Below are 15,528 nucleotides of genomic sequence, written 5' to 3' on the forward strand. Positions count from 1 at the left end.
CGCCCCACCCAGGTCCTAAAGCCTCCACTGGACTGGAGTCAAGTGTCCCAAGCGCCCCCTGTTGCCTGAGCCTGGGAGCGCTGCCCTCGTCCAGGAGTAGCGGGAAGTGTACACCACACCCCAGGCTCCCCAACAGGCGGTGCCCCCAGCGCCCACTACCAACGGAGAAGCAGAGCCCTGGGCAGCTCCCCTGAACCAGTGGGCAAAGGGAGCAAGAACGGGCCGCAGCACCAGCTGTTTATTGAGGCCTCGCGCGTGCGTGGTCCAGGCAGGGCTCACGTCTCCAAAGTCTGGGTTCCTTGAGCCACCCTGGGCCAGGATGAGACTCGGACAAGCGGAACCCAGTGGTCAATAGGGGGAGCCCTCGGTCGCCACCAGTGCACGAGGCTCCTTCCCAGGCCCAGCGCGGCGCCAGCTAGGAGCCTGTGAGGGACCAGGCTCGCAGCGCGAAGAGCTTCTCCCAGCAGGTGGCGATGGCGTCCAGGACTCGCAGGAGGAGCCGCCTCTGGCTGCCGCGACGCTGCTGCTCCCAACGAGTTTGGGGCCACCGGCTCCGCTGTCAGGAATGGTTGGTCAGCGAGTGCGCCCGTCCCAGCCCCCCGCCCCTGGGAAAGGGCATCGTGGCCTGGCCAGTGGACTTGATGTAAACCCCGACACCATGGGTGGAGAGGGCCCAAATATGGCCCCGCACACACTCCAGATGGGAGGCACACCTGGCGCAGAGTCCTGCAGTGGCTCCTCATCACAGCCTCGGTGCGGAGGGCCACAGTCCAGGCGGCTTTCTCCAAGGCCCCGCGGCGGCCCCCAGCCGCGGCACTGCGCAGGGTCTGGGCCAGGGAGGCGATGGACGCGAGAATACTGTGCTCCTAAGAGAGAGGGAGGCACGGGGTTGGGCGCAAAGCCCAAGGCGGACGCCGCAGGGCGCAGGTTGGGTGTCCCCTCGTACCTTCTGAGCGCCACAGAAGGGTCCCGGCCGACCCCGCCGTCGGGCAGCCGTGGCTCCGGTCTGGTTTTTCAGAATGAAGTGGAGATGCCTGGAGCCCAGCCCACTCCCGGTGGCCCCCGGCCCAACCTGCCGCACGGCGGCCTGCAGGTCCTTGAAGATGACCGCCCGGTAGTGGCGCAGCACGTCAGGGACACTGCAGGTGTGCAGCTGCACAGGGGAAGACGCCAGTCCCAGCAGCGCCAGCAGGAGTGCCCCGAGCACGGGCTTAGGGGGCACCTGGAAGGCCTCCAGGTCAGGGCAGGGCACCCAGGTCCACGGGGAGGGGCCCCTTCTAGCGGCCTCACAGACCATCAGCTTCACCCCCCTCCCTCCCCCAGCCCCACCAGCTGGGGACTCTGAGCTGGAGTGCCATGCAGACGCCCGTGACATCCCAGAGGATCGGGTGCAGGTCGGGCAGGACACGTGCCTGCTGTGTGAGACAGAGGGGCCCACACCCAGGGCACCCAGCAGAGCCCAGCGAGATGGGGTGAGGGTCCTGCAGGGGGGTGACGGTGGAGGGCAAGGCTGGCCTAGGCCTGGTGGGGAGTAGGTTGCCCCTCACGCCAGCCAGGAGGACCTCTGCACTCCGGGTGCCCACCCTCCCCCCCAGGAGCCCTGGACAGAAGTGCCCCCACCTGCAGCCAGCTCTGTGCTGGGAAGCGGAGTCCCCTGCACACCAACCCCACCAGGACAGGGTTGAGGGCTCAGAGCTCAAGGCCACACCCCTTTGGAAGGGGAAGGCTTGGGGAAACCCCCAAAGGTGAGGGGAGGGGCCACACTAGGCCCCCAGACATTCTGGTAAAGGCCTCCCCCATCCACCAGAACGCAGGGGACCAGCTCTCAGGGGTAGAAGCCCACCCCCTGAAGCCCAAACATCAGGGAGAAACAAAGGCTGGTCTCCAGGCTCCCAGTCCCCAAACCCACCCACGGCCCCCTGATGGAGTCTGACAGCGGCTGGAAATCAATCATGTGAACTGAGCGAGACCAGGACTCGACTCGGCTTCCCGGCCCTGGCGGAGGGGCCTGCAGAGCAGCACTCAGCTGGCGCCCGGGCCCAGGACTCTGCAGGGCTCTGGTGTGGGGCCCCGGCCACCGGAAGAGCAGAGGCTATTCTTCACAGAGCCTCTCAACTCCCGAACATGTGGCCATGATGGCCCCCCAGGGTCGCGCCTCTGCCTACTGCAAGTCAGAGGACGCAGGGACGAGAGCCAGTTGGTACCAGAGGGATGTCCAGGTGGGCAGGTCGGTTGCCCAGGGGCCCTCAGAAAGCCTGTCTGTCTCCCCCTCCCCCAAACACAGGGCAGCCCCAGCCACAGGGTGGCCCAGCAGACTCTCTGCTCCCAACACTGCCGGGAAGGCCAGGCTCAGCACCCAGGGCCAGAGCACCCAGGGCCAGGCCTGGGGACCGAACCCCAGGGGATTTCCCACCAGCCACTGGCCAATGGGGCACTGCGGGCCGAGCAGCCCTTTCCGGCTGAGCTGCCTCCCACCCCTGGCCCCCGGGGCCTGAAGCTGCTCACCATGGGCCTCTCAGGGTCAGGCCCACCCTCACTCCTGTCACTGGGCCTCCACCATGGCCCTGGGGTCCTCAGGTGCGGCGGCTCTCTCAGGTCCGGCTGCAAGCCCACCCAACGCCAGCAAGGGCTTCCCTCCACAGGCTGCAGTGGACAGCTGGCAGCAGTCGGATGAGGCTTTTGAAGTTGGCTCCTCCAGTGAAGGCGGGAGCAAGGAGGGAGGCCCCTGATCCCAGCCTGCCCCCTCCCTCTCTCCACCCCTATCCAATCGCTTCTTCAACTAACCTGACCCTGGACCCAGGCAGCTGGCTGGGCCTTCCATCCAGTGGGTCGGGACTGAGCCACCGGCCCGGGACATGTGCCATGTGCCGTCTGGGAGGGGGTGGGGAGCCCGTGGGCAGAGGACCGTACAGCCAGGTGGGGGAGGGGAGCCAAGGAAAAAGGGCCTGCCAACACCCCTCCACCAGGGCCTTCCTCCAGGAGGGGTGCTGTCTCCCCCCAGAACCTGGCCACAGCCAGGTGAGACTTAACTACCCCCACCACCCCAGCCCAGCCCCTGCTCCAACTTCCGGGGGTCCTGCCTCAGCAGGTCCCGGGTGTGGGACTTCCCGCTGGCCGGGAGCTCAGCCGCAGCCCCGCCCTGCCCGCAGAACAGGCGCAGCCCTCCCTCCAGAACCCCTTGCCCTGAAGTGGAGGCAAAGAAACGTCAGCGGGGGACAAACTGAAGCACCTCATCCCCGAGGCAGACACCACCCCAGACCTTCACAGTGGATGGATCATCCTGAAGCTCCGGAACTTTCCAAGGGCCCCGCAGAAGGCCTCAGCTGCCATCAGAGCCAGAGGAGGTGCCCAGATCAGCAGCGCCCCCCTTAGGGCACAGAAGGCCAACCACAGCCCGTCACTGCCCATTGCTGGGCCTTGGCTTCCACGTGGTGCAGAGACTGGCCTCGGGCGCTCAGGCTCCCGGAGCTCAGGCCTCCCCCAGAGGAGCCACGGGAGCAGCCTGGGGGTCCCTCGCCCACACACCTGCCACATACCCCCGGACTGAATCCCTGTCTCAGTCACAGACGAGGACAGTCGCGAGCCCTTTGGGAAAACGAATTCCGAAGCAGCCAAACCAAGCCCACCCGCGAATGTGAGGGACCTCCCTCCGAACCCAGCCGAGGGCCCGGCTGTGCTCCGGCTTCGGGGGGCAGAGGCCCGGGCTGCTGCTTGCACTCAGACTCAGAGGAGTCACCCTGCGGCCTGGCGCCACCAGAGGGGACAGACGAGTCACTGGAGCACCTGTACTTCCCACCACCTTCTCCCGAAACCTCACAGGGCCCCACTCCCTCTGTGAGGCCTCCTCGCACACAGAGCCGTGGAAAACCAGAGAAAACCAGCCGGGTGCCAGCCCTGCAGGGTACCTAGAAAAGCTTTAATCACAGAGCAGAGCAGGGTGGGCAGCTTGGACCCCTCCCAGGCCCCCCTCACCACAGGCCGTGGGCCACCTGTGTCCCCGCCCCCTCCCGCAGGGCCACGCGGTCAGAAGGTGTTCTTGATGTGGGCGGCCACCAGCACAAGCACCTCCCCGATCTTCTTCTGCCAGTTGGCAATATCCTTGGACACGGCGCACCACAGCTCCCCGTGCCGCGGCTCGGCATTCTCGCAGCGCCTCCGCACCTCCTCCCGCTGCTCCTGGGGGGCCATGGGCTCTTGAGACAGGGCTCCTCCCAGGCCCTTCCTCCCGCCTGCCCCACTGTGCGGCCCCAGCCTGGGCCTTGGGCAGGGGGCAAGTCCCTCCTCCTGGGAGCCACCCCCACGGCACCCCCCTGGGCTGCCGACCTCCCTGGTGCGCAGCAGAGCCACGCCCCACAGCCCACGCCTCACAGGAAGTCCAGTGTGTACTTCTTGTGGGGACCCCAAGACAGCCTGGCCACCCCACCCTGTGAGCCCAGCTCTGCCAAGGACCAGGCTTCCCAGGAAGCCATGCTGGGCCCCAGCCCAGGAAGACAACCCTCAAAACCCCACAAGCCCCGCCCGGGCCAGCCAATGCACGAGGAGGTGCTAACAGGCCACTGGACTCGGCCCTGCACCTGCATCTCAGGCTGAGAGGCCGCAGACCTGTCATCAGACACCAGCCGAGGAAGCAGAAACCCTTGGCAGAGTGCCTCTGTCCCCGCCACCCCCTGTCCAGCCCCCAGGCCTCCCCGCGGGGGTGCGGACCTCCGTGCCGTGCTGCAGCTCAAACTTGTAGAAGAGCGCCCAGGCGTCCCCCAGGTCCGAGTCGATCTTCACGGTGCGGTGAAACCACTCCCTGGCCTTGGTGATCTTCCGCTCACTCCAGAACAGCCTGCAGGAGCAGCAGGCGGGGACCCTGAGTGAGCGGCTGCCCCACATGGGGTGCAGCGCGAGCCTCAAGGCCCACCGTGGCGCCCCAGCTCTGTTCTCCCCTCAAGCCCGGTGGCTCTCGCTGGAGGCTGAGTAAGGGCCCGGTCGCCTGGACACCAGGGCGGGTGGTAACCCAGAGCCCTGGTCTTCCAGGGTCTGACCAGACTGTCTCTTTCTTAAAAACCTGCACGCAGAGCGAGAGCCACAGACCCCGCACAGCCTCCAGTCCCTCTGGGTGAGACACAGGGGTGGGAGCAAAGCTGACAGAACCCACACTGAGGCTCTGGCCAGGGCAGGAACAGAGCGGCAGCCTGCTGCTGCCCCGCCAGGGCCGCGCAGGCACCTGGGCCGCAGCAGAGGGACGCCCAACACCAGGCCATGCAGGACCATCTGAGAGCAGACCAGGGCCCCCGGGAGCCTCCACATAGCTGTGAGGACTGCACGGGGAGGATGTGCTCCCACCTTGCACCCGGCCCGCCTCCCTCTCCACCAGAGGCTCCTAGCGGGAGGGCAGCACCCCGCACTCCAGGCAGCTGGCCGGCTGGGCTGTTACTGGACGGGCTCATTTCACACTCTGATAGCTTGATCGTTTTTTAAGCCGTGTGGCATTCTTAATTGCTAGGCGTTAGATAAACTGTGACTTAAAGAGCACAAACCCAGATAACAGGTGCACAGGACACCAGCCTGGGAACTTCCAGGAGTGACTTGTTTACCTTAGCAAAGCCTTTTACAAGGTTTTATGGCTGCTCTATCAAGTCACAGGGGAGGCAGAAGCACAGGGCAGGAGGGAGGGAGCCCCCACTGGCCAAGGGGGGCCTCAGGGGCCTATGGGAAGCCCTCGCCCCTAGAGCTGTGGAGAGGGGGTGTTGGCAGGACCTAAGGAAGGGGGGGCCAAGGCCGCTGGGCCTTGTGTCCTGGGTGCTATCAGGCTGCGGCCGCCCGAGGGAGCTCCTGGGCCACACCTGCCTCCTCCCCTAGGTAAGAGTCCAGAGCAGCAGCCTGGGAGCCCTCCCCACCCCCGCAGCCACTCCTGTCGGAAGTCCTCCCCCAAGAAGGAGGGGTCGTCAGCTCTCAATGACCTCTACTCGAAGGCCACAGCCTCAATCTCCCCAAAGCCCGAGCTCCTGCCCTGGCACCCAACACCCAAGCTCACGCTGTGAGGTCACTGGCTGACCTCCTCTTGTCCTCAAGACCACGCGGCCCGAAAGGGGTGGCCTCCAACATGCATCTCGGAACCCCAGGCCCCCCTCCAGGGGAGTCTGGTTTCTCGCCCAACACTGTGAAAGCTGTTTTTGTGCTTACAGCTCTTTTTAGCCCAACGAGCCTTGCTCATGAATTAGTTTCTGCGTGGGCCAACGTGGGCACGTCTGCCTGTGTCTGGAGACCCAGGGTGCGTGCCAGTGACACAGTGGCTGAAAGAGGACCCAGGACAGAGGGACCCAGACGGCCCACATCCCCGTGGCCTCAGACCAGAGCCGAAGAGCCTCATCACAGAGCTCAGCGGCCAAGGACCACGGAAAGAGGCCCCACTGGGACCCCCACTCACTTGGCCACGGCCAGCAGCACGTGGGGGTCGTGCTCACACTTCTTCAGAGCATCCACGCTCTTGGTCTTCCTCTGGGGCCGGGCCTCCAGGAAGATGGCTTCAGACCACAGCACACCTGGAGTTCAGACACGGAGACGCCACCCTCAGACCCAGGCCTCGGCTCAGACGTGCGTCCGTCCACACGTGACTGCCCGAGGGGTGTCCAGCCTAGAGGAGACCCACAGAGGCCACACGTGCCCCCTCGTCCCGCTGCCCGCCCGGGACCTCGCAGCCCCGAGGGCAGAGATGGGACAGTTCTCTAGAGATGACCGGGTGGTGACAACAGGCTTCACTGCCACCAACTCGGTGACCTCACAGCTGAGAATTTATCGCAATGGAGGGACTGACAGCGCCAGTGCAGACACATCAGCTTAAACCAGAGCAACCGGTGAGTGTGCCCCTCCCACGTTTAGGGTTTTCTGAAGCCCCTGAGACTTACACCCTGGAGCATCCAACGACAATGGGAAACTCTCACAAAGTTTTCAGCTTCAAAGAAAGGCACAAAACTACACAGACCTCGTGCCTTCACGAGAAAGCTCAGAGGCGCGACTGCCGACCAGTGGGCTTGCGGGGGATTTTCACGCCCTTTTTACTCCCCGCCTGTTCACACCACATGGGCATCACTCACAGACTCGTGGAGAAACAGCTACAGCAAAGGAAAGAGGGAGGGGGCGGCGCTCCGGAGCAGGGAGTGGAGCCGGGAGACAGGGGATCGCGCCCCCCGCTGGGCAGCCCACACAAGTGACATGTTGCAGCCCGGCTGCCCTCACCAGAGCTGGGGCACTCCTGCAGCGCCTTGGCCATCAGTGTGTTGGCGATGTTCTTCAGCCCTGCACGGTGCTCCAGCCTCACAGACTCCAACCTGAGGACAGAGGCCCAAGAGGGAGGTCGGGACCTGTCTGCCGACAGACAGCTGTCCCACCTCGCACAGCAGGGGGACACCAGCGCTGCCCGCCGTGGGCCCTCGGTTGCGGCCACAGGGGGACCCAGATGCCGACCTCGCTCGCTGCTGCAGCGAGGACGGCAGGACAACAGACCGGCGTGAGGGGCTGCTGGCACACAGCACCGTGGCGTTTCCCGTGCTTCCCGCTGTGCACCCCAGCCCTGACACGCGCAGCCCCGCGTGGCATCTCCGTGTGCAGTTTCCTGTGGGCAATGCGCCGTCTGCACCCCACGAACTCCTATTCGCCCCTCCAGATCATGCCCTGACGTCACCCCCCCCCAGAGCTGCTCCCCGACCCCCCTCACAGCTCTGGGATCCCTGGACACCACCTCTCAGAGCCACGCCGAACTGCCCACAACAGGCCCACCTGAGTGCCCGGGCGGGACCCTCCCACCAGGAGACCGTGGCTCCTGCCACCCTTCCCACAGAGCCTGAGCTGGAAGCGCCGCGCAGAGAGCGGCCCGAGCCACTGTGGGTGGGCATGCCCGGAGTGTGCGCTGGGTCGACTCACCACAGGGCGGGGTTCTTCGGGTTCTTCAGGCGAGACTTCTCCAAAATGGCCCGGGCTCGCGTCAGCTGCCCGATCTTCTCCTCCAGCCGGGACAGCAAAAGCCACAGGGGAGTGGAGTGAGGGCATTTCTTCAACTGTGGCCAAAAGGGACAGACAAGCAAGAGAGGGAGGGCGTGGGCTGGTGTCCCAGAGGACCGAGAGAGCCGTGGCTGCTCTTCTGCCCAGCAGAGCGGGGCTGCCCGGGGCCATGGAGACCACCCCCGGCACGGCCCAGCTGAACTCCGCATGTGCACAACAGGCGCATCTGTGTTTCTCTGCACACGTGTGCACAGGGCGTGTTCACACGCACAGCTGTGTGGTGCACACAGCGGCTGGGACCCTGGAGCTGTGAGGCCTAAGGGACCCCAGGGCTCAGGGGTCGGAAACGGTCAGGAGGGTCCAGAGGAAAAGCACTGCTCGGAGTGAGGGCGCAGAGGCCCGGCGGGCCCGGGGCATGCAGCGCTTACCCCCTGGCTATAGGCCTCCCGTGCCTTGTCTGTCAGCTCCGCCTGCTCCTCAATCTGCCCCTTCATCATCCACAGCTTGGGGAAGTCCTCATAGTGCCTCAGGGCCTCCTCACACAGCTCCTGGGCAGCCTCAATGTTGCCCAGCACCCACTCCAGCTTCACAGACTTCATGAACACCTGCAGGAGGGCGCGTGTCAGATGGCCAGGCAGCACCTCCATGGCACACACCTACAGTCACGCAGCAGGTCCCCTTCCGTGCTGTTTGTCCTGCTGCACTTTGCCAGCCTTGTCAGCCGTCCCACAGCTGAGGGACCAGGCGGGACACACATCACGAGCCCGTTTTTAAGTGGAGTCTGAACAAAGGAGCCAGGCGCATCAGGTCCCTTAGGAAACCCCCCCCCACCAACACCACAGGACCTGGCCACGCGCCCTGCTCACCCGGGCTGTGGGGGCGCTGCTCCGCGCCTTGGCCAGCAGCCGCCGTGCCCGCTCGTACTCGTTGTTCTCCGACTCCAGCTTCACGGCCGCCAGCCAGATCTCCTCGCTGTTGGGGTTGGCCTGGGCGGCAGACACGGCAGGGTCAGGGGGCCCAGAGGAACAGCAGCCCTCCCAGGAGTGTGCCAGCCTCCCCAGCGCAGGCCAGTCCACCCAGCAGGGTCCGGCCCAGGAGTGCGGTCTCAGGCTGTCCCACTGCGCAGGTGGGCAGCCCCGACAGCACTCAGGAGGTAGCCACAGCCGTGGGACCGTCTTTCTGGGGCCCCTGAGCCTAGGTGGTCTCTCAAAGCCAGAGTGGGTCACTTGTGTCCTACCCCTGGGATCCGCCACACCCGGTCTGGTGATGGGGAACCGGCCACCACAGTGTGTCCACGTGGGCTGCCCAGAAGGGTGCCCAGGGAATTGCAGATGGTGCGGAGAGAACTCCCCAAGGGTCAGGACTCGGCCACAAGCCGCCCACAGGGCAGCGTGCACGTGGACGGCGTCCTAGCAGCCTCTGGAGAGCACATCGGCCACCCCGTGCGCACAGCGCCATCCACGTGCGGCCCCTCAAGGATTTACTCCGGAATGACGGGCGGCCGTGCCAGCCTGGGCCACAGACCAGCCTTGCGGTGCCCTCCGCAGCTCACAGGGAGGGGGCTGTGCGCTGCTAGCCACACCCACCCTGCAGTGCTGCGTCAGCGCCACACGTGATGGCAGAGACAGGCCACCCGCCGTGCTGTCTGGGTGTTGTGCTGCCCACGTGTGGCCCCAGGGCACCCTGTGCTCAGACCCCGGCCCCCCCTCCCCAGGACGAGGCAAACTCGCTCCACATCAGAGCCGCTGTCCCTGCACTTGCTCCTACCCCCTGGGGAGCACTGCCCGCCGGCCCTGAGCTCTGTGTGCTGGGGTGTTGGGCCTGTGGCCATGCTGAGTGGCAGGGACCCCGAGAGGCGTTGGCCAGCTGGGCTACTGTCCTGGGTCTCAGGCCCAAGGGGCCCCAGCTGCCTGAGCCTGTGCATCCTGACCACGCCCCCTCCAGAGGCAGGCGCTCCTCGCAGCACCGCTGGCCACACCCACCTGGAAGGCCAGAGCCAGGATGCTCCTCGCAGCAGGCACGTCGCCCGCCAGCCACTTGGACTTGGCGCCCATGAGCCACAGTACCTCAGCCTTGGGGCAGTGGGCCACGGCCCTCTGCAACAGCGCCTCCAGGGACTCCCTGCAAGACAGGGCCGCCATCACCAGGGCGCCCAGGGCCCCGCAGCCACAGCGCAGGGCTACCAGGACAGCCACAGCTCCAAAGTCCAGCCCTGTGAATGATTCACCAGGTTTACGACACGGAGAGTGTGGGGAGACCTCCTCTCTCCACGCAGGCTCTAGTGTCAACCACTGCAGAGAGCACGACAAAGCAGCATATTGTGTGGGGAGTGGAGCCCCAGGGAGGAGCTTCCCAGGAGCCCCTTTTACAGCCGGGCGCCCTGCAGGGAGGGGCAGCACCATGGCCTGGGTGACGGGAGGCCTTTTCATCTTTGGCTGCAGACCCGCCGATAAGGATTATGGCCTCGGTCTACCCTCTGGCATCCAAGAAACTGTCTCATTGGAAGAAAGTTATTTTAGGTCACTACTGAGCAAGAAGCCTGCCAGCCTGCTACCAGGTGCGAAGCCCACCGCCCCTCTTCCACACCACCTGGCACAGGTGCCCCTTCAAACCCGAGCAGTGAGATGAAGTGAGATGTGTGCAGGGCAGCCTGGCAGCACTCGACACCGGGACCGAGACCCCTCATCACCCTGAGATGCAGCCAGACAGGACAGGTGCCAGAGTGGGGGTGGGGGGGAGGCTGCTGGTCCGAGGCCACAGCCGGGAGGCCAGGCTCTTCCCTGAACAGGCCGTCCGAAGGGGTAGTGGTGCAGGGCAGGCCAGCACAGCTGTTTCGACACAGCCCAAGGAGTTGACTGCAAACGCAGACCAGCTGGCAGGAATGAGGAGGGGGCGGGGCACGAGGACACCCTGTGCGGCCTGAGGTGGACGGCGCCACGGAAGACGAGAACAGGGCTCAGGCTCCCAGCTGCAGTCCTGGCAGAATCGGCGATGCCCTGCCGCACCCAGCACGGGGACAGCGCAGAGGGTGCGCGCGGATGTGAGCCCAGTGGCTGGGGAGCCCGCTCACCGCCAGGAATTGCAACACCTAATCTAATCAGCACTTGCAGCCAAGAAGGCAGACCAAAAAGGCTTTTTCAATTAAATAGCACAATTAGAGAAAATTGTCAAGGACCCCCTCAGAGCAAAAAGCGAACCCTGACCCAAAGCCAGAGCCGCCTAAATGAAAACCATGTGCGCCAGGGCTCAGAGGCCGCCACACTGCCGGGGCCAGAGCCAGCGTAACACGGGCTCCGGGTGCGGGCACCCCAGAACCCCGCGGGCTCTGGGGCCACAGGTGCTTCGCTTTGGCAGAGGGGCCCATGGAGCCTCAGTCTCTCAACTACGGGACAGCGATGTCCCTATCGCCCAAGGAGCCACGGGGACAGCTCCTGTGGCAAGCCCCTCGCCCACCAGTGGGAGCTCTGCACAGCCTGCAGCTGGAGGTCCCGTCAGCACACTGGCCACCAGGCCCCCTCGCACCTGGTGCCATGGTTCTTCTCGAAGTACGCAGCTCGCAGCCACACACTCTTCTTGCTGGGGAACACCTGCAGGGCGTAGGCATAGATGGCGCGTGCACACTCCAGAGCGTTGTGGGCCACACACTGGAAAAGAGAGGGCATGAGGGCAGGGCTCAGCTCTGGCATCAGAGCAGCGGAGTCGCACCCTCCCCCAGGACACCCTTTGCTCAGAGCCGTGCACGTGCAGGAGGGAAGCCCCGAGGGTGGGGGCAGGGAGAACACGGGGGCCACATGGCATACACAGGGGTCCCTTTCCAAAAGCAGTGTGGCACTTATTCAACCCTAAGTCATACTCGGCGCAAACCCATCTACTCAAAGCAGATGACCACGCACACTCCGTCTTCCCTAGGTGTGCTCCCCTCACTCGGCGGGGTCACCCCAACTGGCAGGGCCACCTGTGGTGAGACTCTGGGACACTGAGCCTCACGCAGGATGAAGCTGGTGCTCAGCACACAGCCCAGTGCCGGCACACACTATGTCCTCTCGGGCCAAGGAGGGGCTCCTGTCTTGAGGTTAACTAGATGGCAGGCTTTGCAAGGGGGACCTGAGCCACCTGAGGTCACTTTCTGCATCAATGGCTGCCTCCTCTGGGAAGCCCACTAGCAAGCCTCCTGGTGCTGAAAGACCACCAGTATGCAAATGGGGGAGGAGCAGAAAGAGCAGCAACACGGTTAAGACCTCCTTGTTCAGACTGGGGCCCCCCTCACTCTGGGGGCCTCACCAGTGTCGACCACCACAGGGAAGGGCCCCATCGCGGGCACGTTCTCACCAAGGTGTGGAGATGGGAAGGAGGCCCCGGCTGAGAATCAGCCCCGGGCACACTGGCCTGCACTGTGTCTGTGCCTGCTGCCCAAGGCCCCGTGGGCTGGTCACAAAGGCTGCCAGGCTCCGTGGCCCCACAGGCTCAAGTGACAACTTGCCCAGGCCGGGCCTGCCAGGGGGATACAGCACAAGGCACACATTCCATGTGTCTTCAGTTTAGGGTCACAAGCCCCTTGAAAGACAGTCTTGCCCAGCATGTGTGGCAGACGACAGAAACGGGGACACGGGACATGGCCGTGGACCCCTTCTTCCCCTGTGCTAACCGCAGGGGGACACCCCCAGACAGCCCACACTCTGTGAGAAGCGGTGGGAGAGCGAACACACATCGTGTGTAACCGCACACAGAGTGAACAGGGGCACCAGGCCCAGGTCTTCTGCATGGCTGGAGATGTTCTTCCGATGCAAGGACCGTGTGCATAGTCGCTAAATTATTCTTCACACTTCTGCATGCTGTAAACACTCAGGATGAGCCCTGGCTGGTGGGGCTCAGTGGATTGAGTGCTGGCCTGCGAACCAAGGAGTCTCTGGTTCGATTCCCAGTCAGGGCACAGGCCTGGATTGCAGGCCAGTGCCCAGTGGGGATGTGCAAGAGGCAACCACACACTGATGTTTCTCTCCCTCCCTTCCTATCTCTCTAAAAATAAATAAACACAAACGTAAAAAAGAAAACAGTCATGATAAAGAGCTTTTGAACACTCGGCACAGCTGGCCTGTGTCTTGCTGCCCTGCATGAACCCAGCGTGCTGAGTGAGCACAGGGCTGTCAGCAGGCCAGCCCGGCAGCCGGGGGCACTGCCTGCACTGGTGCTGGGGGTTACGGTGCACGCTGGCCTGTGTCTTGCTGCCCTGCATGAACCCAGCGTGCTGAGTGAGCACAGGGCTGTTGGCAGGCCAGCCCGGCAGCCGGGGGCACCCGCCTGCACTGGTGCTGGGGGCCACGGTGCACGCAGAGCTTGGGACGACAGCTGCCTGGGCCCACACAGATGACGGCCACAGGGTCCCTAGTGCCCTCCCAATGTGCAGGAGTAGACACTCACGTGGACGAGGGAGAGAGGGACGCTCTTCATTACTGAGACTCCTACTAACAAGCTCTAATCAGATGCAGAAGGCGCGACGTTTAGAAAACCTCCACTTGGCAGAAACCACAGGACAAACGGCACAGGCCGAGAGCACTGTTAAAGGGCCCACATGCCAGAGGGTCGGTTTGCTGCGGAAAGAGACATTTGCAGTCCCCAAGTGTCTCCCCAGAAAACACGGGCTAAGGACACAAAGAGGAGAGAGAACCTGGCAGATGCCACCCGAGCGGGTCAGAGTCGAGGGGCGCAGACGTCCCCCCACGGCCCACCGGGGAGACCCGACCCACACAGACAAAGAGCCTCCCCTGAGCAGGAGACACGGGGGAGGCGGAACCTAGGGGCTCTGCACAATCACTTGCCTGGACACCTCAAAGCCGCCAGACCCTGGACAGGGGCGACAAGCCAGAGCGCTCCTGCAGGCCATCGAGGTTGTGGGGACCTGAGGGCACCCCGGCAGCTACCGGACAGAACGCAGCCGCGCCAGCAGGTGAGGCGTGAGCACAGCCTGCGCGCTGCGCAGCAGCCCCGTCTCAGCACTGGCTCCTGCTCCGGACGGCCGTGCCAAGTCTGTGACAGCGAGTGTCCTCCTCTGAGGGAGCACGCGCGGAAACGTCCATGCATGAAGGGCCACGGCAGCGACAACTCACTCGCCAGCCACCCAGACGACAAGGGGTGAGGCCGTGTGTGCGGCTCACGCAGACAATGAACGACGCAGCATGGCAAAACGGGCGGGTTTGGTGGGGTCTGGGCAAAAGGCATGGGAGAATTCTTACCAGTTTTGCTACTTTTCTGTAAGACTAAACTTATTTCAGAATAAAAAGCTAATAGACAAGGGGTGCACGCGAGGTGTAAAGTACTTCGCGTGTGTTTATCGACTCTGGCCCCCCGATCTCTTTTCCGGAACCCTATTCTAAGGAAATAGTCTCAAAGCAGCCAAAAGCCCTGTGAGCAAAGGCTCCCAGTGTGCACTCTGCAATGAGCCCTGGGGTAGGCCCAGCGAAGAGCCCCACGCGCCCGGAGCTCCGCGGTCGCAGGCGCTGGAAGGCAGCCCTGCACACGAGCGTGGGTGGAAAACTGTTCCTCGCGAAGGCAGCCACTTCTGAAAACCAGTAGACCACAGAGGTTCCCACCCCGGCCTCCATCAGGCGGACTCACGCTGTCCGCGTCTTCCATCCAGGTGTGCTTCCGGTCCTCCTCCTCGATCCCGATGCCGATCACGGCGCGCATGACCGCCTGGCAGGTGGCCACACTCCCGGCCTTGTCACACTCCTCGGCGTCCTATAAGAGGGACACAGAGCGGAATGTACAGGGCAGAGCTTCGGATGCCTGGGCGGTGGGCCGCCAGCCCCGGTCCTGCATGTGGCGTGGCCCCGACGGTTCTGCAGGGTCTGCCTTGCTCCTGGGGGCGCCACCCCCCACCCTGGCTGGAGCACCATGCGCTACAGCAGGCACTTCAGTGGCTGTAAGAGGCTCTGACACTAAATAAACCTCCTAAGGGGCTAGAGAGAAAGACAAGCTGACACACCCTTGTGTCTGTTGGTCTGGAAGAAACAGTCTAACCAAACAGGCCTGCGAGGGGCAGGGAGCCCAGAGAGAGACCCGGGGGAGGGGGCGCCCAGCAGGAGCGCACGGGACTGACTCGGGGCAGCGGAGAGAAGGCAGTGGGAGGCACAGACACTCGTGCAGATGCAACAGGGGCCACAGACACACAACACACAGCTCTCCACAGGAACTCTAAGCCACTCGGTTCTATCCACATACCGGCAACGCACTCGTGCGACAAAGGCGGGGACACGGTGCGGGCACACGGCCGAAGGGCACGTGTGTCCGCCTCTCAGATGGCAGTTTCCATTCTCTCTGAAAATGCAAATGGAGCGATTCTACCTTAAGGAATCACCTTCCAGGCGCATTCACACCATGCAGAACAGCACAGGCAGCAGACACTCTGGCAGCCCTGTTTGCCACAGAAAGAGGTTGGAGCCGCCCGCTGTCTCCACCAGCGAGGGACCGGGACGAGAGCCGAGCTCAGCAGCCTCACCGGAGCCCCTCGGACCCTGCAAGTGTCAGAGAAGCACCCCCGAGAGA

At 64.2% G+C, this 15,528-nt stretch overlaps 2 protein-coding genes across 3 annotated transcripts in view; both read right to left on the reverse strand.

Annotated features, from left to right (window-relative positions):
* Positions 1–226: 226 nt before the first annotated feature.
* Positions 227–2,875, reverse strand: C6H20orf204 (chromosome 6 C20orf204 homolog). The gene is made up of 4 exons (XM_024559467.3): positions 2,506–2,875; positions 947–1,222; positions 714–866; positions 227–556 (listed from the first exon to the last, which is right to left on the reverse strand). Exons 1-4 carry the CDS (start codon positions 2,506–2,508, stop codon positions 416–418), a joined length of 573 nt encoding a protein of 190 aa, XP_024415235.3. The 5' UTR covers positions 2,509–2,875; the 3' UTR covers positions 227–415.
* A 1,020-nt stretch (positions 2,876–3,895) lies between these two features.
* The window catches only part of PRPF6 (pre-mRNA processing factor 6), a 34,336-nt gene continuing 22,703 nt past the window's right edge, over positions 3,896–15,528 (reverse strand). For both annotated transcript variants that reach the window (XM_024559399.3, XM_045194504.2), the window contains exons 13-22: positions 14,599–14,721; positions 11,509–11,630; positions 9,969–10,107; positions 8,853–8,972; positions 8,415–8,591; positions 7,909–8,042; positions 7,225–7,316; positions 6,416–6,530; positions 4,705–4,831; positions 3,896–4,176 (exon numbers count right to left, since the gene is read on the reverse strand). In XM_024559399.3, coding sequence (XP_024415167.2) covers positions 4,024–4,176; positions 4,705–4,831; positions 6,416–6,530; positions 7,225–7,316; positions 7,909–8,042; positions 8,415–8,591; positions 8,853–8,972; positions 9,969–10,107; positions 11,509–11,630; positions 14,599–14,721 — 1,302 coding nt within the window. In that variant the 3' untranslated portion in view covers positions 3,896–4,023. The remainder of the gene's footprint in view (positions 4,177–4,704; positions 4,832–6,415; positions 6,531–7,224; positions 7,317–7,908; positions 8,043–8,414; positions 8,592–8,852; positions 8,973–9,968; positions 10,108–11,508; positions 11,631–14,598; positions 14,722–15,528) is intronic.

The sequence above is a fragment of the Desmodus rotundus genome, chromosome 6 (assembly GCF_022682495.2).
Source record: "Desmodus rotundus isolate HL8 chromosome 6, HLdesRot8A.1, whole genome shotgun sequence".
NCBI classification, from domain to species: Eukaryota; Metazoa; Chordata; class Mammalia; order Chiroptera; family Phyllostomidae; genus Desmodus; species Desmodus rotundus.

Coding starts and splice junctions, on each gene's coding strand:
- C6H20orf204 (XM_024559467.3), bottom strand. Junction 867..946: donor CCTTCTGTGGCGCTCAGAAG/GTACGAGGGGAC, acceptor CCTCTCTCTTAG/GAGCACAGTATTCTCGCGTC. Junction 557..713: donor ACTGCAGGACTCTGCGCCAG/GTGTGCCTCCCA, acceptor CATTCCTGACAG/CGGAGCCGGTGGCCCCAAAC.